This window comes from Pygocentrus nattereri, chromosome 6 (genome assembly GCF_015220715.1).
Source record: "Pygocentrus nattereri isolate fPygNat1 chromosome 6, fPygNat1.pri, whole genome shotgun sequence".
Classification (NCBI taxonomy): domain Eukaryota; kingdom Metazoa; phylum Chordata; class Actinopteri; order Characiformes; family Serrasalmidae; genus Pygocentrus; species Pygocentrus nattereri.
The window spans coordinates 3,621,996-3,646,807 of NC_051216.1; the positions used below are offsets into that span (position 1 = coordinate 3,621,996).

General features: G+C 42.6%; 2 protein-coding genes across 3 annotated transcripts in view; one reads left to right on the top strand and one right to left on the bottom strand.

Moving 5' to 3' along the window:
• Positions 1 to 467: 467 nt before the first annotated feature.
• LOC108414251 (UDP-glucuronosyltransferase 1-2-like) lies at positions 468 to 10,292 on the bottom strand. Of its 2 annotated transcripts, none has more exons than XM_037539296.1 (2): positions 9,383 to 10,292; positions 468 to 603 (listed from the first exon to the last, which is right to left on the bottom strand). In XM_037539296.1, exons 1-2 carry the CDS (start codon positions 10,223 to 10,225, stop codon positions 490 to 492), a joined length of 957 nt encoding a protein of 318 aa, XP_037395193.1. In that variant the 5' UTR covers positions 10,226 to 10,292; the 3' UTR covers positions 468 to 489. The 2 variants fall into 2 exon arrangements, with proteins under 2 accessions (XP_037395193.1, XP_037395194.1); XM_037539297.1 differs by lacking the exon at positions 468 to 603 and adding an exon at positions 8,920 to 8,988.
• Positions 10,293 to 15,884: 5,592 nt separating this feature from the next.
• Positions 15,885 to 24,812, top strand: part of nxph2a (neurexophilin 2a) — a 51,081-nt gene continuing 42,153 nt past the window's right edge. The window contains exons 1-2 of the mRNA XM_037539179.1: positions 15,885 to 16,372; positions 17,110 to 17,256. Of these exons, the coding sequence (XP_037395076.1) occupies positions 17,212 to 17,256 (45 nt within the window). The 5' untranslated portion in view covers positions 15,885 to 16,372; positions 17,110 to 17,211. The remainder of the gene's footprint in view (positions 16,373 to 17,109; positions 17,257 to 24,812) is intronic.

Below are 24,812 nucleotides of genomic sequence, written 5' to 3' on the forward strand. Positions count from 1 at the left end.
GAGATTAAGCTACTTCACCTGAGTGGCTGCGGTTTGAGTGACAGAACGCCAGAATCAATTTTACCAATTACCAATTCTGTGTGATGTTGAGCCAAGTCATAAGTTCGGACTAGCACATCCTGAAGATTTGAGGATTTCGTTTAGATTTTCCATTTATTTTTCAATAATTAATGTCGCTGCGGGAGCTTATTTGTTTCTGTTGTGCCAAGTCTCATTTGCTTAATATGTTCAAGAGGGCTGTATTCCCTGATCAACAAAGCTTAAAAGCATCCCTGGTGGTGAACCTGGAGGCAATGAGGGCATTTTTAATGAGTGTTAAGATTAAGGGATGTACCTGTGCTTGTTTAGTTTTCTGGGGATACATCAACATATTAAAGAATATATGGATCAACACATTGGTTTTTAAGGTGTTATGGTTGCATTACCAGGCAGAAGAGAGTGATTTTTAAGGCTTACCGTTGGCCAAGCTTTGGGTTTAGCAGCAGAAATTCAATCAATCATGACCATGTTTGGCATCACCGGTCGAGGAAACTCCAAGGCGAAGTCGAAGCGCATCAACCGGAGAGCCGCGTGGCTCATGATCTCCACCATGGACGTTTCTCTCTGCAGAAATCGTGAGGCAATATTGTCAACTCTGGTATAGAGGTGTCTACAGGCCATCGGCTGCAGTCCTCATCAAGTTCACCGTCCTCTGCCAGAGATTCAGCTGGTCTGTGTAAAACGATAATGTTGCGGAATGTAGGAAGCTGGACTTGGACACTGGGTGGCCGGGAAGTCCACACCACAGGCGAGGTTAACTTGCATATAAATGGACGGGATGGAAAAGTGCTCCGCAATAATGGCTCCTGGAGGCTCGAAGGGGTCAGTGAGAACAGCGTCAAAGTCCCAGTCTTTCGTTTACGAATGGTGCCAGAGAATCTGCCAAAGCCTAAAAACTGACCTATGAACCTTTCCAAACTAACGATTCCTGAACTCATGAAGTGCTTGTCACTGTAATGGCCTCAATTTGTTTTTGCTAAAAAAAATTTTCCTGACCAATCAGTGACCCCAAACCTTGTGTGGGCCCCTAGGCTGCAGCCAGCGAATTAATCCTCCCCTGACTATGATATTCCAGCTTGTTTTTAGGGCATTGTTTGGTGGTTGCTAGGATGTTGCTATGGTATCCCAGGTTGTTGCTATTGTGTTGCTAGGGTGTTGCTATTGTATCCGGGGTTGTTGCTATTGTGTTGTTAGGGTATCCCAGGTTATGGCTATTGTGTTGCTAGGGTGTTGCTATGGCATCCCAGGTTGTTGCTATTGTGTTGCTATGGTATCTCAGATGGTTGCTAAGGCATTGTTAAGACACTGCTGTGGTATCCTGGGTGGTTGCTAAGGCGTTGCTAGGCTGTGGTGATGGTGAAATAGGAATGCTTGGTTACAGAGTGTATACTGACTGTAGTGGAGTAAGTAGTAGAGGTCTGCATGTGAAATGACCCCCATTCATTCAGATGGGAAAAAATGTGCTTAAATGAATGCTGTACAAACGCTAAGCCACACTGGATAAAAAGCATAAGCAACCTATCTGGGTATCAGTGCCGTGATCCTGTAAAGTTTCCAGTATGAAAAATGAACACTATTAAGGATTAACAGGAATAATAATTTCATACATGTTCGGGACAGAGGTTCAGTTTTGACTCCTATTACGTGGCATTTCTCTCGTTCTTGGGTATCACTAAAATTCTTAGTCTGATCTGCATGTTGCTGTAACTATATAAGCAACATATCCCAATAATGATAAGCATAGTTAATTAAAAAAGAAAAAATAAGGATATTTAATAGTCAACAAAATGATCATTGTTCATGTAAAGAAGTGTTGAAGATGACTCTGATGCAGGTTAGTGCTTCTTTCTGTTTGTCGTTAGTGAATATGACTAAACAGCAATCTATTTTGGGTTTATTTACAGTTTTACTCTGTATGTGAAAGGAAACTCCACCCTGGTCACCCCAGGGATTTCAAATGGAGTGCTGTCCTACACAGTCTTACAGCATTCAAGCCTCCTCAGATTTTTCTCCCAAATCCATTCAATTCCAGCATATAGGCAAGTCAGATTTTGTATCTTATAGCTTTATTATGTGATAATGCAATATGCGGCAGCTCTTTTACTGCCCTCTTGTGGCTCCACAGCTGACTCAGATCAGTAGGTAATAATAAAATAATCCTCCTCTACAGTAAAATAAAGCTCTGCTGATCCTTCAACACAGTTTAACAGTAAATGGTCTTAAACGCTGGAGTTAATGTAGAACTGCTGATTCACCCTTTAACCCTGAAGATCAGCGCAGACGGCTGGTCACCATAGCAACACAGACAACAATCTCGCCCGGCTAGTAGCTACGAAAAGGCAAAGAGAGAGATTTAAGACGATCAATTGGTCAATAAAACAAACATCGATCATTTGGAGACATATGGACTTATTTGTGTTTATAATCAGTCCAGCTGGTTTCCTGATACGTTTAATCTGCAACAAGAAACGGAAACACTAAAACCGTCACGACGCTGAAATCCAGTTCTTATTCAACAGCTTCTCATTCAAGAAGAGCAAAGCAAGTCTTCATGTTTTTTTGGCTAAACTAGTTAATTAGGACATACTGAGAGATTGACAGCCAAGATGGTAAAATGGATATAAAATGTTCATGCTCTGATCTTTAAAAGACGGCGGTGGGACGGACGTCCAGCTTATGTGTCTCAGAGCACGACGTCTTTCTCTCCTCCTTCTTTAATGAGGACGTGTGAAGGACGTTTTCCTGAGTCTGATTCATTTTAAAGCAGTTAAAAACACAATCACTGCTCACTGCTGCTCATCTCACTCTGACTGGACCTCACGTGATGCTCGCTGTCATGGTAACGTCTGCACTAAGCGGTTCTCCACGCATGCGCGTCATTTTAGATTGGATTACTTGTAGTGAGCATGTAAACTAAGATTCTCCATCAGATTGTTTAATAGAGCGTCCATATAAACACCTCAGCCTGAATCTGTAATCGGATTGTATTCAATCGGATTGGCAAACATCTTCGCATGTAAACACAGCCGATGACCAAACATTTCACTCAAATTAAGAAAGAGACCTCCGACAGGATGGCGCTCGAAGACCTCAGCCCTCATTTATTAATAGTTATGGTCATAATATGATGTCTCTCATCCGAAAAAGCTGCATTTGGATTAATGAGAATGTTTATTGTTGGAATTTGTAGCACTTTTCCCCCCCAAAGTGCTTTTTGTTCACCTGCAGGTATAAAAGCATTTCAGAAAGTACTGATTTACCATGAAAGCATTTTCTCTAGTAGCTGACAGGCTTGTTGACAAAAGCTCGCTGTGTGGAGGACAGTTTGATTGACAGTTTCTGCTGACAGCTGATAACAAGTGCATGGTCATGCTTACTTGGCTTTAGGTGTACTCACGTGAAATGATAGACTCTGCTCAGTCAGTGCCCACATCAGACATGTCTTACCAAGCTTAGGTTAATCCTTTTTCACAGAATTAAATCAGTGACTCGTTTAGATTTTGTGACCCTTTTCTACAAACCTTTTAATTTCACTACTCCACTGACTACTGCTATAATCTGGGTTGGGGTATAACAGAATACAAATATTAGAAACACATTCAGATCAGAGAAATGAAGCATCTGTATTCAGGTCAACTTGCATTTTCTTACGGTAGTATTGAAAATAAAGTCACTTTAAAAAAAGGCAAATAAAAAAAATCCTATAAAACAAAAAACATACAATCTTCAATTACTAACCGTGGCATGTAGCAAACATGCTCATTTAGACGAATTCTATAAGGTCTTCAATTAACACTGAAGTTCCTAATAAAGCCTGAGTAGACTGATAAATCAAATACGATCAGTTATTAATCTCAGCATTACTGAGCGTTACTAACATTTTAAGATATAAAATATAGTTATTCAAGGTTTAATGACAAAGAAAAAACAATGAAATCTTAATGAAAAAAATATTTTTTGAAAAAAATCTTTATTGGCATAAATATAAATTCCTAACACTGAAAGCTAACAGAAGGATCTTCCCATTCATAGATTCTTTTGAGTTCACCTGAGTGATTAGAACAGAAAGAAACTCTGACAGTCAGCATCACAGGTGAGACGGAGAGCCAGTCATTGGCGAACCATTTACATTTACCTGACGCTCGTATCCAGAGCAACTTACAATCTGATCATTTTACACAGGGAGGCGAAGGTGGTGTTGGGAGTCTTGCCCAAGGACTCTTATTGGTATAGTGTTGGGTGTTTACCCAGGTGGGGCACTGAACCCCAGTCTACAGTGTAGAAGGCAGAGGTGTTACCCACTACACTAACCAACCAGTGGACTAACTTGCTGATACGCTTCACCTGTGCGTCACCTCTACCAGCCTATTTATATCCATATCTCTTCTCAGTTGGGATGAGAACCCAGAGAGAGAGAAGACTAGCAGAGGCACCGAGGAAGAAAATCTGGACTGAAAAATCCCGGCCGAGAATTCCAGTTATCTGAGCTGATAAGCCGAGTTGCTTCTGTTCCCTTTGTTAGTTTGTCAAAATAAAGGAAAAGTCCAAGACGACTTTCCAGTATCACAGTCAGCCATGACTTCCTGACTGTCTGGGAAATATATATGAGATAAACCAGTTTGTCAAAGGCCACCAGAACTTTCAGTGGGACCATGTTCTGCAGTCAGATGAGCCTAAAACTAAAGTTTCTGGAAGTGAAGTACGGTGGTGGATCTGTGATACTGTGGGGCTATTTTTCTTCCAAAGGTCCTGGACAGTTTATTCAGATACATGGCATCACAGACTCCATCAAGTACCAGCAGAAATAAACACACCCTGAATGCCTCAGCCAGGAAGCTTCAACCGGGCCATAGTTTCCAACTTCCAGCAGGACAACAATCCAAAACACAACTCAAAATCAACACAAAAATGGTTCAGAATTCAAGTTTTCCTATGGCCACCCCAGCCCCCTGACCCCAACCCCATAGAAGACCTATCGTAGAGCTGACGAGGAGAGTCCACAGTGTTGAACTCTGCATCTGAAGGAGCTGGAGAGGTTCTGTATGGAGGAATGGGAAGATCACTTGCAATGTGTTCAAGTCTCCTTAAGTGTTACAGGAGAATATTAGAGCTGTTATCAAGGGGTGCCAATAGTTGCTCACATTTACCAGTGGAGCCAGTATTTGTGAAGTGCACTGTAAATGCATTCTGAATCCTCTGCTTTTTCACGTATTGTAATGTAATACATTAATGAATACATTTAAGACAATGTATTTGGTATTAAGCCATCACTATTTTAAGTATTTCACAATATAACGTGCTGTTAGACATTTATCAATGTGCCTCCCTGTGGACAGACAGTGTCATTACAGGCTTTTAGACACCCGGAGTTCTCACTTCTGTCTACTATCTGCCTTAAAATGCAAGGATAACATTTAATGAGATGAACGAAATAGTGACTCTGCTGTATTAATACATAATACAGGATATATCAATGAAGAAGTCTGAGACCACTCTTCATCTACTGAAATTCCAAGTGACATTTTTCAGGGGATGTTTCTGAGGAGATTAGATATAACAATCCACTTGCATGAAGAAGGAGAAAGACAAAGTAAAACTAGAAAAACAAGAGTTTCGAAAGCTAGAGTTTAAAAACTGATTAAAAGCTACAGAGAAATTATGACTCCTAACAACCACCTGGAAGAGCTGCTAGACCCTCCTTAAATAAACAGCGTTTAAAACTTTGATCTCTGAGAGAGAGGAGAAGATCAAGCTGCTTCAGATCTGAAAACATCCACAGGTGCTTCTGTCCATCCTTCCACTGTGAGAAGACCACTCAGCGCTGTGGATCTGAAAGGACGTGTAGCTGATCAAGAAGAACCTCACTGAGAAAAGGAGACGGACACGTCAAACAAAGAAGCTGGACGATGGACTGACCGCCCCAGAGTCCAGACCTCAGCACCACTGAATGGGTTTGATTACTTCAGAAAATCATCAACCAGCTTCTCAGACTGAGCTTTGGAGGCGTGTCTGCAGGTTCTTTGAGGAGCTGAAAGTGAGGATCCTGAGAAGAACGGATGCTGAGATGAAAGAAATCCCTCAGCAAGATTGAAAATATTGTTCTTTAACAAAACCAGACGTGCCACAATCATTTGCACCCCTAGAAATTCAGAGGATGACTCTAAAATAAATCCTACCCGCCTGAAAATGCCCCCAACTACAGTAAAGGGCAATAATTAAAGAGCTCCAGTCAACTGGAACTGTGGCAAATGTGCCTGGATTAGGACCCAAGTTTATTTTGCCCCCTCACACAGTGAGAAGGACCACTGTTGGAGAGTTACGGGGAAAAGCAGCATCTTTTGGACACCAAGCCTCTAAAACTGCCATCAGACACCACCTCAGTGTCGAGGCATGCCAGGAAAAAGCCTTTCCTGTCATCTAACCACAAATGTAAACAATGGAGGGGCTGAACACCCCTGGGATTTTGAGTGGAGACGTGTTGGTCCGATAAACTAAATTGAGTTGTTTGGTAACAGACCTTCAAGATGGGTTTGGTGTAAGAGGATGGCTACACTGAAAAGAACCATGTCCACTGTTAAGTACGGTGGAGGGTCCGTGATGTGGAGCTGTTTTTCCTCCAAAGGCCCTCAGAACCTTGTTACGATACAGGGCACAATGGACTACAATAAATACCAGGACACCTTAAATCAAAATACAAAAGCCATGGTACACAGACCACCATGACTGACTATATACACTTTATATACACTATACTAATATTACACACAAAGAGCAGTGCAACCAGAGGCCTCACTAGAAGCTCATGGATAGAGGGCTAAGCCTGTACTACGGGCGTCACAGGGCATGGTCCCCAAAACAGATCATTTTTTTTCTTATTGGCCCCAAAAGATTTAGCATGCACTGTTAGGGCAGCAACAGACAGAAAACATCAAGAACATCAGTCGCATTAAACATTAAAATTATTATTTGATCAAATTCACAGACAGTAGATCTGCCTCTCTTCACAGTTTGCGTTAAGCACAAAGTAGCTATAACAAACACTTCAGCCATCCACTTACAACAGGCACAGATCAAGCAAAGGTACTTAAGTCAAGCGACGTCACCTCCTCTCTCTCAGATACACTGTAACGCCCTAAATATATATTACCCAACCACACAGACTATAGATCAGTTCACTCCCAGAAGGAGCATGACGTTGCCCTGTAGGCGTGTTTAATAAGCTCGGCCATGTGAAGCTGAATTAAGCTATTCGCAGCTTCTTGTTCCAATGTTCCCCATTCCACCTTAGATGGTGCAGCAGTTCTGACGCCTGAGGCACCAGAACGCCACTGCTGCAGAATTTAAGGTGGAACGGGAAATGTATCATCTACTACTAGTGATTTTTTATGCTGGTTATGAAGAAAAGAACCATAACGCATTGATAGACATTAAACTAAGATAACAGAACGGTTACCGGGATTTTTAATGGAGAATACTTGGAAAGAATTTGCAGCTTCTATTCTCATAACACTCTGGAGTGAGTCTCTGAAAAACCTCCACTTGGAGGCCCAACACTTCGCCCTACATCCAGACGTGAACGCAGAAAACGGAGGGTTAAGGGCCGAGGTACAGAGGCGAGGGGTGAAATGGGACCGGGCTTTAATCAGGTCATAGTTTATACATTTAATATATATATTGTGCATATAGTTTATTCACTCACAGCATTTAGCAGACGCTCTTATCCAGAGCGACTTACAAGTTTATGAATGCTGAAAAATTTTAATGTAAAAGAATACAATCATTTCCAGACACAGAACACCATAAAACATTAACACCACTTATATTTTTAAGAGCTTTTAAACTCGAGCCATGAGTTTAAAAGGTTTAAAAATGTACGTCCATGACGTCTGTGAGCGTGAACAGCCAATGAGCTGCTCCGCTCGCCCATCAATCATCACACTTTAGCAGGAAAGCCCACCTCCTGCTGCCCAACACACAGGTGAGTTTTCTTTGTGTTTTAGTGAAATACGTCCTTCTGCTTTCTAACATTAAAGGAAAGTTCTGTGTAGGTGATTAGAAGCTATTTTAACTTCTCCTTTTAGCTGGTGAGCTCCATTCACTCCCATTCATCGAGGACTCGCTCGCTGGTGCCCTCTGCTGTTCAGCAGTCCTATTTTTCATATAAAGGGGGGGTTAGGAAGAGACCAGGCTCCTCATAAACCTAACTTTGTGTAAATAGAGCACAATATAGAAATATGTCCACATATGCAGTCGAGACTGACGCGGCTTTTTTCTGAATTTCTACAAACACCATTTCATTTTATAGTAAATGAGTTTGGGCTGGTTTATGTTTATGAACAGACGCCTACAGATCAACATAGTAAAGGAGCTCATCTGTGATCCTGAGTTTAAAGCCAGTTTTTATTCAACTTAAACTTGGAACTAAGTTGTAAATAAATCTGAAACTGAAACTTTGCTTGTGTGTAAAAAGTGATTTCAGAGCCACTCGGTTCTCCCTGATGGAAACTGTTTACCTTCAGTGTTTTGTGCTTCTGATCATTTTAATAGACGTCAGCGTCACTAATTAATGACCTTCTATTAAAAGACTGGTTTACCAAGAGAGACGCTGGAGGACTTTCACCTGAAATGAGTTCATGAAGCCAGTCTGGTTATAAAAATGATAACAGGACATCAGAGCCAGAATTACTCTTTTAGTACTTTTACTTTATACTTAAGTACATTTGAAGGTAAATACTTTAGTACTTTTACTCAAGTGGAGGTCTAAAGGGAGGAACTTCTGCTTTCACTGGAGGAATATTTTACCTTGGGGGTCTCGACTTTAACTCCAGTACATGGTTTGTGGACTTCATCCACCTCTGACTAGCATAATCTGAAGATTTGAGGATTTTGCTGGGTTTATTTTCCAGTCATTAATGTCACTGTGGGAGCTGATCGTTTCGGTTGTATTCCCTGTTCAGCAAAAGCGTCAGAGTTTAGAAGCCTGGAGGCAACAAGGGCATTTACAATTTGCATAACTGCTAATTCTTAAGGAGTGTTCAGATTAAAGAATGCACCTCTGCTGTTTTTAAATTAATCAAGCAGGTTGGAGCAGTTTGTTCTTTATGATTTGCATGATGCCTTCTACTTTATAGATCTTCACTTTTCAACCGATGAAATGCTACACTGAGGTCCAGGTTTTCACTGCACATCCCACTTTAATAACATTACGAAGTCATCACGTTTGGTTTATTTGGCTTGTTTTCAGAGACCAAACACTGCTCCAACCTAAAGAGTGCAGCAAAAGCCAGAGAGTGCTGTAAATCAGAACTCAGCTACAAAAAGGAAAGTGATTTTTAAGGCTTACCGTTGGCAAAGCTTTGGGTTTAGCAGCAGAAATTCCTCCAATCATGACCATGTTTGGCATCACCGCTCGAGGAAACTCAAAGACAAAGTCGAAGCGCATCAACCAGAGAGCCGCGTGGCTCATGATCTCCACCATGGATGTTTCTCTCCGCAGAAATCGTGAGGCAATTTCGTCTGCTTGGGTGTACAGGTGTCTACAGGCCATCGGCTGCAGAAAAGTCCTCATCAAGTTCACCGTCCTCTGCCAGAGACTCATCTGGTCTGTGTAAAACGTATAACGTTGCGGAACGTAGGAAGCTGGACTTGGACACTGGGTGGCCGGGAAGTCCACACCACAGGCGAGGTTAACTTGCATGAAAATGGACGGGATGGAAAAGTGCTCAGCAATAATGGCTCCTGTAGGGTCAAAGGGGTCAGTGAGAACAGCGTCAAAGTCCCAGTCTTTCAGCTTCTGCATGAGTGTTTTGTTGAAGAGCAGGCTCTCGCAGTTCCTAACTGAAACTTCACCGACTATATCCAGAAGCAGGATGAAATTCTGGAGCTTGTCCAGCTCAGTAACGATGTTCTGGCTGATGATTTTAGCCATGCCAGCTTTAAAGCTCTCGTACATCTCTTCTTCAGTGTACGGTACTGGATAGGTGATGGTGGTGGTATGCTCTGAAGACCCAAGGGTCATACTCACTTCTGGAATGACCACCACCACCTGGTGCCCCCTTTTTCCCAGCTCCTGAACCACAGGCTTCATCCCAATCCAGTGACTGCCATCCATTGGAACCACTAACAGCTTCCCTGCCTGGGCTGAACTCAAGCAGAGCAAACCCAGCAACACCTGCACGCCAGCCATCCTGAACTAATGCCCTGTCGAGTTCTCAGTGCTGAAAGGAAGAAATATCAGACTTCCTTCCATTGTGAGAAAAGGGTGTTATTTCACCGGGGAGCTGGTGCATGTGATGGGGTGGAGCTACCGAGAGTAATAATGTTTACAGCCGTGCACTTGAACTTTGCCTGGGCTGAACTGAACTTCAGGGTTTTTTTATTATAAAAATAGAAACGCATTTCTCTTCCATGTAAAAAAGACGCCACACCGGCTGCATGGCTAAGTTTTCTATAATTCACAGAAGTCATTTATACAGAATAGGCTCCTCTATACGGAGTTGCACCAGCACGGCGTTATGTAATTCATCCTGGATTACATAAGGAGAGATAATATGGTCTGACAAACTGGGGGGGCAAAGCTTACAGACAGCAATTCAAACATAAAACTGTACACAAAGTATCCAAACGGTTACTCCTGACATATTAATGTCTCCTGAATTATTTCTTTATGTTTAAACACAAAAATACATTTAAATGTCGGTGAATAATTTTCAAGTTATCTTGACAAATGCAGCTAACAACTTTCGTTTGGCTTCATTGGGTTTGTACAGTAAATCCAGGCAGTTTTGCTGTGAAGTTACAAGAATTGTTTTTAGGGTTTTGCTTGGTGGTTGCTAAGGTGCTGCTTGGCTTTTACTGTGGCATCCCAGGTGGTTGCTAAGATGCTGTTAGGTTGTTGCTGTGCTATCCCACTCAGATGGTTGCTGCAGTGTTTGCTTTGATATCCCAGGTGGTTGCTAAGGTGTTGGTAGGCCGTTGCTATGGTGTCCCAGGTGGTTGCTAAGGTGCTGCTAGGCCATGTCTATGGTATCCCAGGTGGCTGCGATCGTATTGCTAGGCAATTGCTATGGTATCCTAGGCCATGTCTATGGTATCCCAGGTGGCTGCGATCGTATTGCTAGGCAATTGCTATGGTATCCTAGGCCATGTCTGTGGTATCCCAGGTGGTTGCTAAGATGTCGGTAGGCCATTGCTATGGTATTCCAGATGGTTGCAAAAGCGTTGATAAGCTGTGGAGGTGATTGTGACAAAAAGGAGTGTCGGAAAACAAAACCCTTATCAAACCTACATAATTATTACTCATAATATAACATGCATTACAGTGGCCTTTACTTCTTTCCATTGTGACACTAAAATTCTTAGCCTAAATTATTGTAAAATAAGCATCGCCTACAAGGGTCTCATTTAGAAAACAAGCTTTTCTTACAATCAGTTTATAAAACAATGTACATTGATACTTCAGTGTGAACATTCATACCAGTCGTTTAAAGACTGAAGCCGTACATCAGAATCGGAATCCTTTATCCATCTTTTAGAAATCAGGTCAATGGAGTCTCGATTTATAAGCAACATCACAAATGCAGTTTTTTAACGCATAGAATAGGATTTACCATTTTTCAGCATTTTTTCTGTGTGTATCTCATGACCTCATGACATCTCCAGTGCATCAGTCAGACGGGGAACAAGCTGTTTATCAGGGTAAACACTAGTCCCAAGGCGTCGACTACTGTCTACTCAATGAGTCAGAAATGTGCGATATCCATACAGCTGCATGTGTAAACTGTAAATTTAGTTTAGTATAATTTGTATTTTGTATGATGCACATCTTTGTCTACTTACTGCCCTTTATCTGCTGTACCAATGCAAATTTCCCCCAGTGGGGTAATAAAAGTCCATCTTATCTTATGAGCCTTTCAGAGCCAGATACAGGCCGAGCTACTGAACCAGTGTTGTGCTAAACACTCTTTCCCAGATTGCAAGCATATATCTGTCCACTGGCTTGATCAGGTCAGCTCCCTGCTGACTGTTTGCCTCTGCCGGTCCACCCTCTGACCCCCCAGACTACTGTCCTGTACACTAAAAATAAGACTTAACTAGTTTAATCTCCTAAAACTGATTTTAAATGTACTTTTAAATGAGACAGGGCAAATATTACAAACACCTGAGTGGGAAAAAAAAATAATGACTAGGCCTGATATAAACGGATTTTATGGAAAGTGCTGCCGACGCTGAGCCGGATTTCGATTACTTATTAAACTAATTTACAAGGTTTAACTAAAGAAAGGAAGGAAGGACTGCGGCTGAACTGCACTGTGAGAGGAAAATGAGCGATGATGAGTGGGATTTGGTCTAATATTCTTTTCCCACACCGTGGGCTGCCTGGAATATGCTGGGCAAACTGCCAATGGGCAGCCAGCTTTGTCTTTAATGGACCAACAGTTGCCCACCATCCTCTTGCTGTCAGTCAAACAGCCCTTTCCTATCAGAGATGCACCTTAAAGTGGACCTAGTTTCATGGTGTGTGGTGTCTCCTCACTAATAAAGCACTTATTGTTTGTCTTTAGCAGAAAAACTGTGCACTGCTGTTTCAGGCACTGTCCTGCTGCCCCTAGCGCCCACTATTGGATTAATTAACCGCATTTATTAGTCCCCTCTGCAACGTATCATTAACATTCTGGTGGTTCTGGGTGGTAAATAAAACGTCTATATCTGTGTTGTAGTCATGGCGACGCCTGGTTCCCATCACCACCACTATAACGAGTCTCTACAATGAACATTGCTTTGAGGATTTAATTGAGCATTAATGAGGTCAGGTGCTGACGTTGGATGGTCAGTTCTGGATCTCCAGCTCATCCCAAAGGTACTGGATGGAGCTCCACTGCTCCACAGCCCAATGCTGGGAAGCTTCACACCCCTCTAGCCCACACTTGGTATCGGGCATGGAGACCCTCGGCTCTGGTGCAGCTGTTTCAGTGCTTTTCTGTGGCTGTTCCACAAGCTGTCTGAGCACAACTGACCAATGCGTGGATCTTGAAGCAGCTGAAGTTGCTCATTGATACATTGATACATAATTGATAGAGTACTGATTTAGCATGAAAGCGTTTGATTTAGTAGCTGACAGGCTTGTTGGAAAAAGTTCGCTGTGTGGAGGACAGTTTGATTGACAGTTTCTGCTGACAGCTGATAACAAGTGTATGGTCATGCTTACTTGGCCTTGAGTGCGCTCACGTGCCCTGATAATACCCAGACTCTGACCACAAGGTGCCCAACAAGTCAGACAACTTAAGTTCATTATTTTCCCCAGAATTAAATAAGCGACTCATTTTATACGTATAAGTGATTTTACAAACCCCTTTGATTCCAATGCTCCACTCACTAGTGACGAAGCATCACAGCGCCCCCCAGTGGTTAGATTATGTCATTGAATGATTTTATGAATGTTGTGCAAAAGTGAGAAGGCGCCTTGATTTATTGAAATTCTGAGTTATTCATGCTTCATGAGACGTTTCAGAAGATGTTAGACATAAGATCATCCACTTGCATACACTTTTCAGTGAACTGTCGCTGTTCTTCACTCTTCACCGTTAGAAATGAAGGTTCTGTTCAGGAACGTTTCTCGTTCATCGAGGTACAAACAGTGTAGATGTTCCCTCAGAGGTTCTACAGCAGGTTTAAGGTCTGATTGTGGAGCTTAAATCAGTTCCTCCAGGTGAAAAGTTGGTATTTGTTCCTTTTCATAACCGAATGTTTTAAAACAGAGCAGTAGAGTAAAAGCCTGGAGGCGAGGCGAGGCGGGGTGTGTGGAGTCAGTCCAGCTTAGAACAGATCATTTCAGTGGATTATGGTTTTGTTATGATCCCTGACTGAAGGTACTGAGACGGACCCTTGAGGGAACCACTTTTAAACACCTCAGTGTTGCTGCTGGACTGAGAAAATCCACCAACCAAAAAATATCCATGATGAAGGACGAGAGGATGACCAGCACAAACTGTGCAGCAGCAGATGAGCTGTCGTCTCTGACTTTACATCTACAAGGTGGACCGACAAGGTAGGAGTGTCTAATAGAGTGGACAGTGAGTGGACACAGTGTTTAACAACTCCAGCAGCACTGCTGTGTCTGATCCACTCAGACCAGCACAACACACACTAACACACCACCACCACGTCAGTGTTACTGCAGTGCTGAGAATGACCCACCACCCAAACAGTACCTGCTCTGTGGGGGTCGGTGGGGGTGCTGCAGACTGCTGCACAGGGCAGACACACAGACATATACATTCACACCTGGGGGCAATTTAGCATACCCAGCTCACCTGACCGCATGTCTCTGGTCACCTGATTGGGGAATTGAACCCAGGACCTTCTTGCCATGAGGCAACAGCACCATCCTCCTCCTCCTCCTCCTCCTCCTCCTCCCTCCTCCAACGACAACAACTAATAATAATGATGACGACAAAAACAACAACAGCAACAACAACTAATAATAATAATAATAATAATAACAACAAAAACAACGACAATAACTAAATAACAACAAAAATGACCACAACAACGACAAATAATAATGACAACAACTAATAATAACAATGACAAGAACAACTACTAACAACAACAATAATAACAACTAATAATAATAATAACAAATAATAACAACAACGACAACGATAATAATAATAAATAATAACTGTTTATAGGGCACTTTCATTACTGGTGGCAGCTCAAAGTGCTTTACAGTGAAAAAGCTTCAGAGTAATATGAGAAATTAGATTAGCTAGAACTGCTGTTGCCCCAAAACGGGTTCTTCTGTTGCATACAAGCTTGATGTTGTAAGAACAGCGGAACCCTTTTCTGTTCTTTACAGAGCCACACATAACGTACTCTCCATCTGAAGGACCATTTCGCTATGCAAAGAACCATTTACACAAGCAAATGGTTCTAAATAGAACCCTGTAAAACATTTTTTTAAGTATAGACCGCTTTTGTATTTTTTATACGAGGGTTCTTCAAGGGTTCTTCAATAAACATCAAGGTTCTGTATAGAACCACGTATACTGAAAGAACCCTTTGCATGATTAAATGTTCTTTGCACCGCGAAGGGAGTCCTCACATTGGTGTAGAATGTGCTGTAGATGGTTCTGTGTAGCACCAAAAAGGGTTCTTCTATTATTATGACGCCAGGCTTGGTACAATAAAAGACCCTTTCTTTTGGTGCTACATAGAACCCTTTTCAAAATGGTTCTATACAGAACCATATGTAACACGTTCTCAATCAATCTGAGGAAGCTGTTTATGATGCAAAGAGTGCCCATGGTTCTACACAGAACCGTTTTCTTTACTAAAGAACCCTCATTTATAAGAGCATATAACAGGCATGAGCGCTATAATATGATTAATAACATCTTTATTAAGCCGCTTCAACGGCTTGTTACCACGTTTAGTGCGTGTTTCTAGATTTTTGCAGCAAAACGAAGCAAACAAAGGGAAAGACGTTCAGGTGTGGTCTTGGGTTTAGTCGCTGGGGGGCGCTATTGGCACATTTGTAAACGTGGTTCACAGCGTTTCCCGTGCGTTGGAAGACTGCATGGTCTTTAGTGCTGGAGTGAAGTTTGTGAATCACCCTTAAAGCCTCGAACAGCAAACAAACAAACAAACAAACAAACAAACAGACCAATCCTATAAACGCCCTATTTGCACTAACGAGCTTAATCATTTGCGCGTTTTCCAGCCCACTGCGCTCTTCGTTGCGCCTCAAATGACTATAAATCACCTATAATGACTTCATATAAACCAGCACAACCAAAGTGAAGCCTGAATGGTCTTCTGGTGCAGCCCAGTGGGCCCAAGCCAACCCCACCAGCCAATCAAGGACACCAGGTGGATGTGGTGGGCTTGGTGTTGGGGCTGGACCCTTGGGAACCACTCTGGTTTGGCCAGACCTCTGCAGGACGGTCCATCTCCGCGTCCCGTCAGAGCCAGGCTGCTAACGGGTTAAAAGAGCTCCAGAGCTCCAGGCAGGCGCTAAAGTCTGAACATCACCACTCCAGCAGGCTGGTGGGAGCAGAGCAGAAGGAGCTCCAGACCCTGTAACTATGCAGGAGCTTCCGAGTGATGCTCCATCCGTCTCCTGAGCCCAGGACCGAGGGGGGAGGCAGCGGCAGCATGTAAAAGCCTCTGAAGCGGCGTTTTCCACTTTAAAGCTCATGTCCCGTCTCGCCGAAACCGGCTCTTCACTCGCCACGTCCAGCGCCGCGCCAGTGGGACTCCGCTCGGGCAGCCAGAAAAGCCCCCTGCTTCCCTCTTCCTAACTTCCCAGCGATGTTTCCCGGCGAGGAAGGTGAGCTGGACTTCATTTCGGACTCGTATATTCAGTTAGATTCCTACTCGCCAGCTTGCGATTTGGAATTTTCCCGTTCCACCTTAAATGATGACTGTAACTGCCGCACCGTTTAAGGTGGAACGGCGAATTCCAGGGGGGGAAAAAGGGCAACTTCAGCCTCGCTCTCATCATTTATGCTAAGATGAACGATAAACGCGTTGATTGACAGCTCTCAGGTGATGTTTTGCGCGTGCACGAGTTCTTTTTTTCATGATTTGAAGGTGTATTTAAGGTGCCCCTGCATTTAAGAGAGTGTTCAACTCAAGCAGCAAAAAGTGGTTCTGCAAAGTGCTTAAATAAACCTCTACTAACAGACCTTTGAGAACCCTTTGTTGAAACTCGTTCTTTACCTCGTCTTCCATCATAGAACCATTTAACCATGCAAAGAACCCTACCGGTGGTTCTTCAAGTGTTCACAAGTCTCGAGTTCTTTCGGGTTCCTCCAGCGGACAGCGAGATGCGCGGCTTTAAGAACCTTTTAAAAAAAGTTCCAATTAAGAGGTGTTCTTTCCTAGAACCGTGTGCCCAAGTCAAGAACCTTGGATATCAGGAACCTTGATGGCTTTTTCAAGGCTGAATGGCACATGATGCCACGATCCGCCTGGATGACTAATTGTGAAATATAATGATTCTGATTAGGTTTATAATTATATGCGCCGTGTTTATGTTTACATGTGTTTTCCCCTCCAATGCAGGTCGTTATGGCGATGGTGTGCACTGATGCTCCTGCAAAACATCTGGATTTCAGCTTCACCCGCCTTATTTAAGAGTTCAGAGGGAAAATTCCAGCGTCCAAGATGAGAAAACTTCAGACTTTCCTGATTCTGCTCTGTTTGCACAAGGTGAGTGGGCTTTGTTCCCTGTCATGCGCTGGAAAAGCCCTGGTTTTACCTCCGTCCTGAGGACGTGGACGCGGTTGTGCGCCGTTTCCAGTGAAAGAGACTGACATGCTGCGGATTTGTCGTCTTTAAAGCCTCGTCTGGGTGGGTCTTTTTCCCTTTTCCTGCCTTTTAGGCAGGAACATTTCAAGCTGCGCAGTCCAGAAGTGATAACAAGCGTGTAATTATACGGACAGTCGTGGAGGACCCTCTGTTTCAGTCCAGTTGAAAGACCTTGATTTCATTGGGCTGAGTAGCGAGGACAATGCCATGGTTTAAATGAACATGCAGAATGCAATTAGACTTCTTAATTGCGTCTAAATGAAGCATATCACGGTCGTTTAGCAGTGACAGAGGCAGCAAAACCCCTTTCTCTCATGTACCTCTCCGGAAAAGAGCAGCACACTTGTAAAAATAGGGCATTTTAGATGAGTGTAATGTTGGAAATGAGATGAAATCTGTTGTAAAGCGAGCCACGGAGCAGTCAGCTCAAACGAATGTACGTTTTACGATGTGTTTAATATTGCATTGCCAGGCTAAATATGAGGGAATCATTTTTGATTTTCAAGTTAAATTTAATTCAAGTACCAAGTCACACTGTGCATTAGAGAACATATCACTGCTGTCTCCAAAACGGTAACTTTACAGGAGAAGGGAAAAACATACTGTACTTCTAATGTAAGTCTATGGAACCGGACGTCTTACCAAGTCATTTTGGGCCGTTTCTTTTGGTCCGTTCATTATGAAATTTACACACAATGTAAAAAACAACAGACTTTTTCAAATCTTGTCAAAAACTGAAAAACGACAAAAATGGAGATACAAGGTTTTTTTCCCCCCCAACAGCAGCGACGCACAATAGGGGCACTTCTTTTATCTCCTCTCCTCTCCTCTCCTCTTATGACGTGTGTGTGGTTTTAGCCATAATTCATGTTATTAATAATACACAAGCTCTATTGTCCCTAAAAATTAAACGATATTTATGCTACTGTGCCTTTAAATGAGAATTCACTACCTGCCTCAGTGTTTATGGTGTAAACAGAGGTTCAGTGGGTTTGGTGTGAAACGGTTCAGACGTCTTTACAGTGGTGGTGATGGGAACCAGGCGTCGCCATGACTACAACACAGATATAGACACTTTATTTACCATCCAGAACCACCAGAGAACCTACACGAGTCTTCTGAGCTTATATGGAATGTTGATGATGGAAAACAGTGGAAAATCTGGAATGATCAGTTTTCTTTGGGGACTATTTTGCCGCACAGCGCCCTGCATGTCTCCCTCCACCATGAATGGAGTTGAAGTTCTCTAAACTCTCATAAAACAGCGTCTCAGTCATCAGGCAGTGAATTCAGAACCAGTTCATGTAGGAACTCTCTGTAGGAGCTTTTAGAGGGACGCCTGGTTCCCATCACCACCACTGTGAGGAGCTTTTAGAGGGACGTCTGGTTCCCATCACCACCACTGTGAAAATGGTGGTTTTTCAAAGAAAATGGTAGAACCATGAACACGCAAAGAACCATTTGCTTGATTGAAGGGTTCTTTGCATGGTGAAAGGATTGTACGTATGGTTCTGTATGGAACCTTTTTGAAAAAGGTTCTTATATTGCTACGATGATCAGCTTATAATAATAATAATAATAATAATAATAATAATAATAAAAACCCTTTTTTGGTGCTATATAGAGCCATTTCAAAAAGGTTCTAAACGGAACCATGTACAGCTCAATAGTTCTATTGGAACCATTTTCTTTAGTGAAAAAGAACCATCAATGTTAAGTGTGTAGAACGGAGCACTTCACACCAAACCCCTCTGAATAAACATTCATATCTATATTATGTTTATATTTTGGTGGAAAAATTGGTGGAATTGCCCTTTAAGACTAGCATATGTAAATGTGCTCTTTTCTGATTGGCTCCACCTCCTTCAAGAAGCAGTCTGGGCGGAAACACACCTTATAACTTCAAGCTAAACTGCTGCAAGCCAAATAGGGCAAATATAAGCAAATGCACTGGCTTTTGTGATGTCACACAAACAGTAGCCACTTAACGGCGTAGTCCACAGATCTCGCCACAGTCCAACGAAAACCATTTGTCTCAATTTTTGTCTAATTTTTTTTCTGCATCATTTCAACACACTGGCCGTCCGTCTTGCTGTGTGAAGATTTCATGAGGATCGGACCAATAGAAAAGCTCTAAAATCGCTTAGAAATAAATCGCTTTACATTGACTGACATGGAAAGATACCAGTGTTTTTCCCCTCTCCTGTAAAGTTACTATTTTGGGAGTACTTGTTTTTCTCTGGACAGCGAGGAAATGTTCTGGAAGTGACCGGCACATTGTGGAACTTTAACAATGTTTACATACTACATCAGAGTAAGCAAAAAAAATAAAAAAAAAAAATCAATAAATCAATAAAAATCAAAGCGTTCTCCACCGTACGGGCTCTTTAACGGCAGATTGTGCTGAAATTCAGGGTTTGGTGTGAGACGGATGTGCGTGTGTGTGTGTGTGTGTGTGTGTGTGTGAGATCCACTCCGTAAAGTGCAGAGCGCGTCTTTGGGTGCTGGAGTCATTAGTGTCGGCAGCTCGGGGAACAGAATTCCCGCTTACGGGACCAACTTTACCACTGCCTTAATCCAGAGAGACCGTCCTCACCTCTTGCTTATCCTCTAAAGGGAGACCCCGGTGGGCTGCTGTGTTCTCTGGGGCGCGCACACACACACACACACACACACACACACACACATCTGCTGTGACACACAAAGACATGCCAATACTCCAAAACACGCATGATACCCACACGCTTAAAAATGGTTCTTCAAGGGTTCCTTAGTAAAGAAAATGGTTCTATATAGAACCATGAACACTCAAAGAACCCTTACCATGTCTAAACAGTCATTCTTCAAATTAATGGAGAATGTGCAGTAGATGGTTCTATATGGAACCCTTTTGAAAAGCGTTCTATATAGAACCAAAAAGAGTTCTTCTATTGTAACAAGCCTGACATTGTAACAATAAAAGAACCCTTTTTGGAGCAAATTCTCCAATCTGAAGAACCATTTCACCACGCAGACATCCCTTTAATCACGGAGAGGGTTCTTTGAGCGTTCATGGTTCTGTATTAGGGCGCGATTTAGACCGCGATTATTTCTGTAGATTAAAGTTCAGACCTGTTTTACCAAGAAAACAAAAAAATATCCGCTTTTCATCACTGGCTTGAGGCTCCACCCCTGGATGTAGCGCTCCAGACAGTTGTGTGTTGTGGTTGTGATGTCACAACAGATGGAAGTTTGGCCGCCTCCGATTGGTCTAACTCCACAGGCAGTTCACAACAAGCTCTGTGACGTGAGGTTAAATTTCCATCGTTTAAACTTGATAATGTTCTCGATAACGAACGCGTTAATTCTTAAAACCTTGCAGCTGCTGCGTTTTGAAAATTGCACCCTCTTAAACTGCGATTTCAGTATAAAAAGGATTCTGTATAGAACCGTTTGCTTCACTGAAGAACTCTTGGAGAACCGTCATTTTTAAGTGTGCACATGCGATGTGTTTGCGCGCACAGACATTTGGTTTAAATGCTTCGGTTTTCAGGGGAAATTTCTGCACAGATTAGATCAAATTCACTTGCAAAAAGGAGAAGTTAAACAATAATCCACTTTCCCGTCACTCCAGCTTCCGTTCTTCTCAGGAGCCTCACTTTCAGCTCCTCAAAGAACCTGCAGACACGCCTCCAAAGCTCAGTTTGAGAAGCTGGTTGATTTTCTGAACTAATCAAACCCATTCAGTGGTGCTGAGGTCTGGACTCTGGGGTGGTCAGCCCATCGTCCAGCTTCTTTGTTTGGTGTGTCCGTCTCCTTTTCTCAGTGAGGTTCTTCTTGATCAGCTACACGTCCTTTCAGACCCACAGCGCTGAGTGGTCTTCTCACAGTGGAAGGACGGACAGAAACACCTGTGGATGTTTTCAGATCTGAAGCAGCTTGATCTTCTCCTCTCTCTCAGAGATCAAAGCTTTCAGCGCTGTTTATCTGATGGGGGCAGTTTTGGGGTCGAGCAGCTCTTCCAGGTGGTTGTTAGTCTTATCAAATGATCTTAAATCTAGACTGGATCTCGGATATTAGTGTAAGATTATTTCTTAACTTAAGTAATTTTATCAAGTGGAATTCTAATTATATTGGAAGTTTCAAAACAAGCAAATTTATTTCTTAAAATTATCCACCAATTTGGTAAAATCATTTGACTAAACTAGTAAAAATGTCTAGGAATATAAGTGCAATAATCTTATAATATTCCACAACAATCCCAACAGAAATATTACATATAGCGACTACATCCAAGTGTTTTTCATCATTTTCTGAACTGAAGTTTTATAAATTCCTGTATTTTTCACACATTTTCCTTTGACTTTATGCAAGCGGATTATCCGATATCTCATCTCCTCAGAAACACCTCCTGAAGAATCAGTAACTTGTGCTCCGTGGCTGTTTTGAGTGGAAACCTGAGACTGAAAGTAGAACATTTATTTGAATGTTCTTCATATCGCCACCTTCGTGAGCCCAAACGTCCAAACAACTGGCCACAAGGTTTCTGTTTCCTGAGGTTTCGTCACGTTGAGATTCAGATAAACATCAGATACAGATTTCCCTATCGCTCCTGAAAATTCCCTCCAGAAGATACGGATCTGTTAGTATCAGTAAGGCTTGGATTGAGAGTTTCTCCTCCACCACTTTCCTTTCCTTCATCTTATCCTCGTCCTACATCACTCCAGCGCTGCTCTCGGCTTCTCTGACCGCATCGTTGGCCCTCTGACACCGTCAGACTGTGACCCCTCCGGCCGTCTTTGGGGCCAGTTTGACCCCATTCAGTCCTTAACGTCTCCAAATAAATCATGGACCACATTTTTGCTTCGTATTTAATGACTTTTCCTAATTGAATGGGGACAGCAGCGTTTTCCAGACCCTGTAGGCATCGTCTGTGTTCTTTGGGGTCAGCTCGACATGAGAAATATCAGTGTTTGGTGGGTGGCGCTGTCGCCTCACAGGGTCTGGGTTCGATTCCCCGGCCGGGCGACCAAGGTCCTTTCTATGTGGAGTCTGCATGTGTGGGTTCCTCCGGGTTCTCCGGTTTCCTCCCACAGTCCTAAGACATGCAGTCAGGCCGACTGGACGTGCTAAACTGCCCCTAGGCGTGAATGTGTGTGTGAGTGTGTATGCCCGTCTGTCTGCCATGTCCAGGGTGTTTTCTGCCTTCCGCCTGGTGACCACTGGGACAGGTTCCAGCCCCCCCAACCCAGGAGGATAAGCAGCTTAGCCCATGCGTGTGTGTTGTGGATTATACTGAAGTCGCTATAATATGAATTTTACAAATCTTTAAAAACGTCCCTCTGCTTTACGCTGTAAAAATGACAAGCAACTGAACTAATTTAGTTTAACTCAAAAAAGTTCACTTTGATGAAATAATTCATTTACATTGAATACAATTAGTTCATTTACTTGTTACCACAAGTCTTTTTTAATAGTAATTTAAAATGGGGAAAAATTATATATATATATATATATATATATATATATATATATATATATATATATATATACACACACCTGCAGTAGTGCGAGAACCACTGATAGCTCTCACCACTACATGGGGCAGGGAAAAACACAGTTCCCACCGTTGACGCTTCGAGGTTAAAATTGCTCAAAGTGGTCCCAAAGATAAAAGATGTCCATTAAAAATGTTAGTAAATTTGAGGGAAAGCATGAAGGTTAATTTATAGAGATTAAATGACAGAAGCGTGTGTTTCAGCATATAGATGCCTCGATTACCGCGCGTGATGCAGTATAATCGCTGTTTTTGGAGCCAAACCTTGCATCTCTGCACCCATTGCCCTTTACACTGTATGCACATTTCATGATGGATGGACCAAAAGAAACGGCTTAAAATGACTTGGAAAGGATTCTGGTTCCATTGACTTCCATTAAACGTAAAGCAGGTTTTTTCCTTCTCCTGTAAAGTCGCCGTTTTGGAGATACGAGGTTTTGTTCTGGCGACAGCGATATGAACCGTTTCTGGCTTGTAGCTGCGTTGAAACACGAGGAGAGATGGTGAAGTGGCTGTTTTGACTGTAAATGAACTGCAGAGCACTGTAACAGCGCATTACGCCGTCTGGGGTGCGCTTCTTTGTGTGTATGTGCTCCTGTGTGTGATGAGTGAAGCAGGCGGAGGGAGAGTAGTCTAGCATCTGTGCGTCTCCTCAGGGACCAATAAGAGGGTCAGAGCGTCACGGCAAAGTATTCACATCCAGACATCTGCCACATTCAGCCGGCGCATTAACACCGCGGGACAATGAGGATCAGCACTGCAGCTCCGCTCACAGCAGAACATCCACAAACAGCCGAGCGGCACGGACAGAATAACGGAGCATGGGCTTGTTTATACTGCTGCATATCGCAGGTAGAAGGGCGCATTATGGCTGTGAACGAGTTGCCACGTCCTCTACAGAGACACACTTCTGCACGGTTTAATATGCAATTACTGTTTATTTAATGAGGAAAATAAATCAATATATGCGGCTTGTGCAAAAGTTATGGCAGCTTTTATATTTTATGATGAATGTACTTTTCCCAGAACGTTAAACTCAGCAAATAAATAGAAACTAAAAATCACGGACTGAAGTTTGTCCCCTGTAGAGGATGTGTTGACGTACTGCCAGTGGTGGACAGTAACTGAGTATCTGAGTAAATGTAATTAGTTTCTGTACTTTAGTATTTTTGGTGTATCTGTACTGAAGTTTCTCCGTTCTGGGCGACTTTCTCCTTTTACTCCACTACATTTCAGAGACTAATATCCGACTTTTTCCTCCTACATTTTGAGAAATCTGTCGTTCCTTTTGGTTTCTGTGTGTATAAAAACGTAACATGTCAAAACGAAAGAAGCGCAAAGCCAGAGCACCAATCAGGGCCCAGCGGTCACTTTGTTTAGAGCTGGTTTTGACCTGTTGGTCATTCCGACCCAGCGCAGCACGCGGTTCAACGTCAGCGCAGCAGCGTAAAACTTTGGGAGAGTCTGTTCAACATAAATGATGAACTAACCTAACTTTGTGTAAATAGAGCTCAATATAGAAATATGTCCACATATGCAGTCGAGACTGACGCGGCTTTTTTCTGAATTTCTACAAACACCATTTCATTTTATAGTAAATGAGTTTGGGCTGGTTTATGTTTATGAACAGACGCCTACAGATCAACATAGTAAAGGAGCTCATCTGTGATCCTGAGTTTAAAGCCAGTTTTTATTCAACTTAAACTTGGAACTAAGTTGTAAATAAATCTGAAACTGAAACTTTGCTTGTGTGTAAAAAGTGATTTCAGAGCCACTCGGTTCTCCCTGATGGAAACTGTTTACCTTCAGTGTTTTGTGCTTCTGATCATTTTAATAGACGTCAGCGTCACTAATTAATGACGTTCTATTAAAAGACTGGTTTACCAAGAGAGACGCTGGAGGACTTTCACCTGAAATGAGT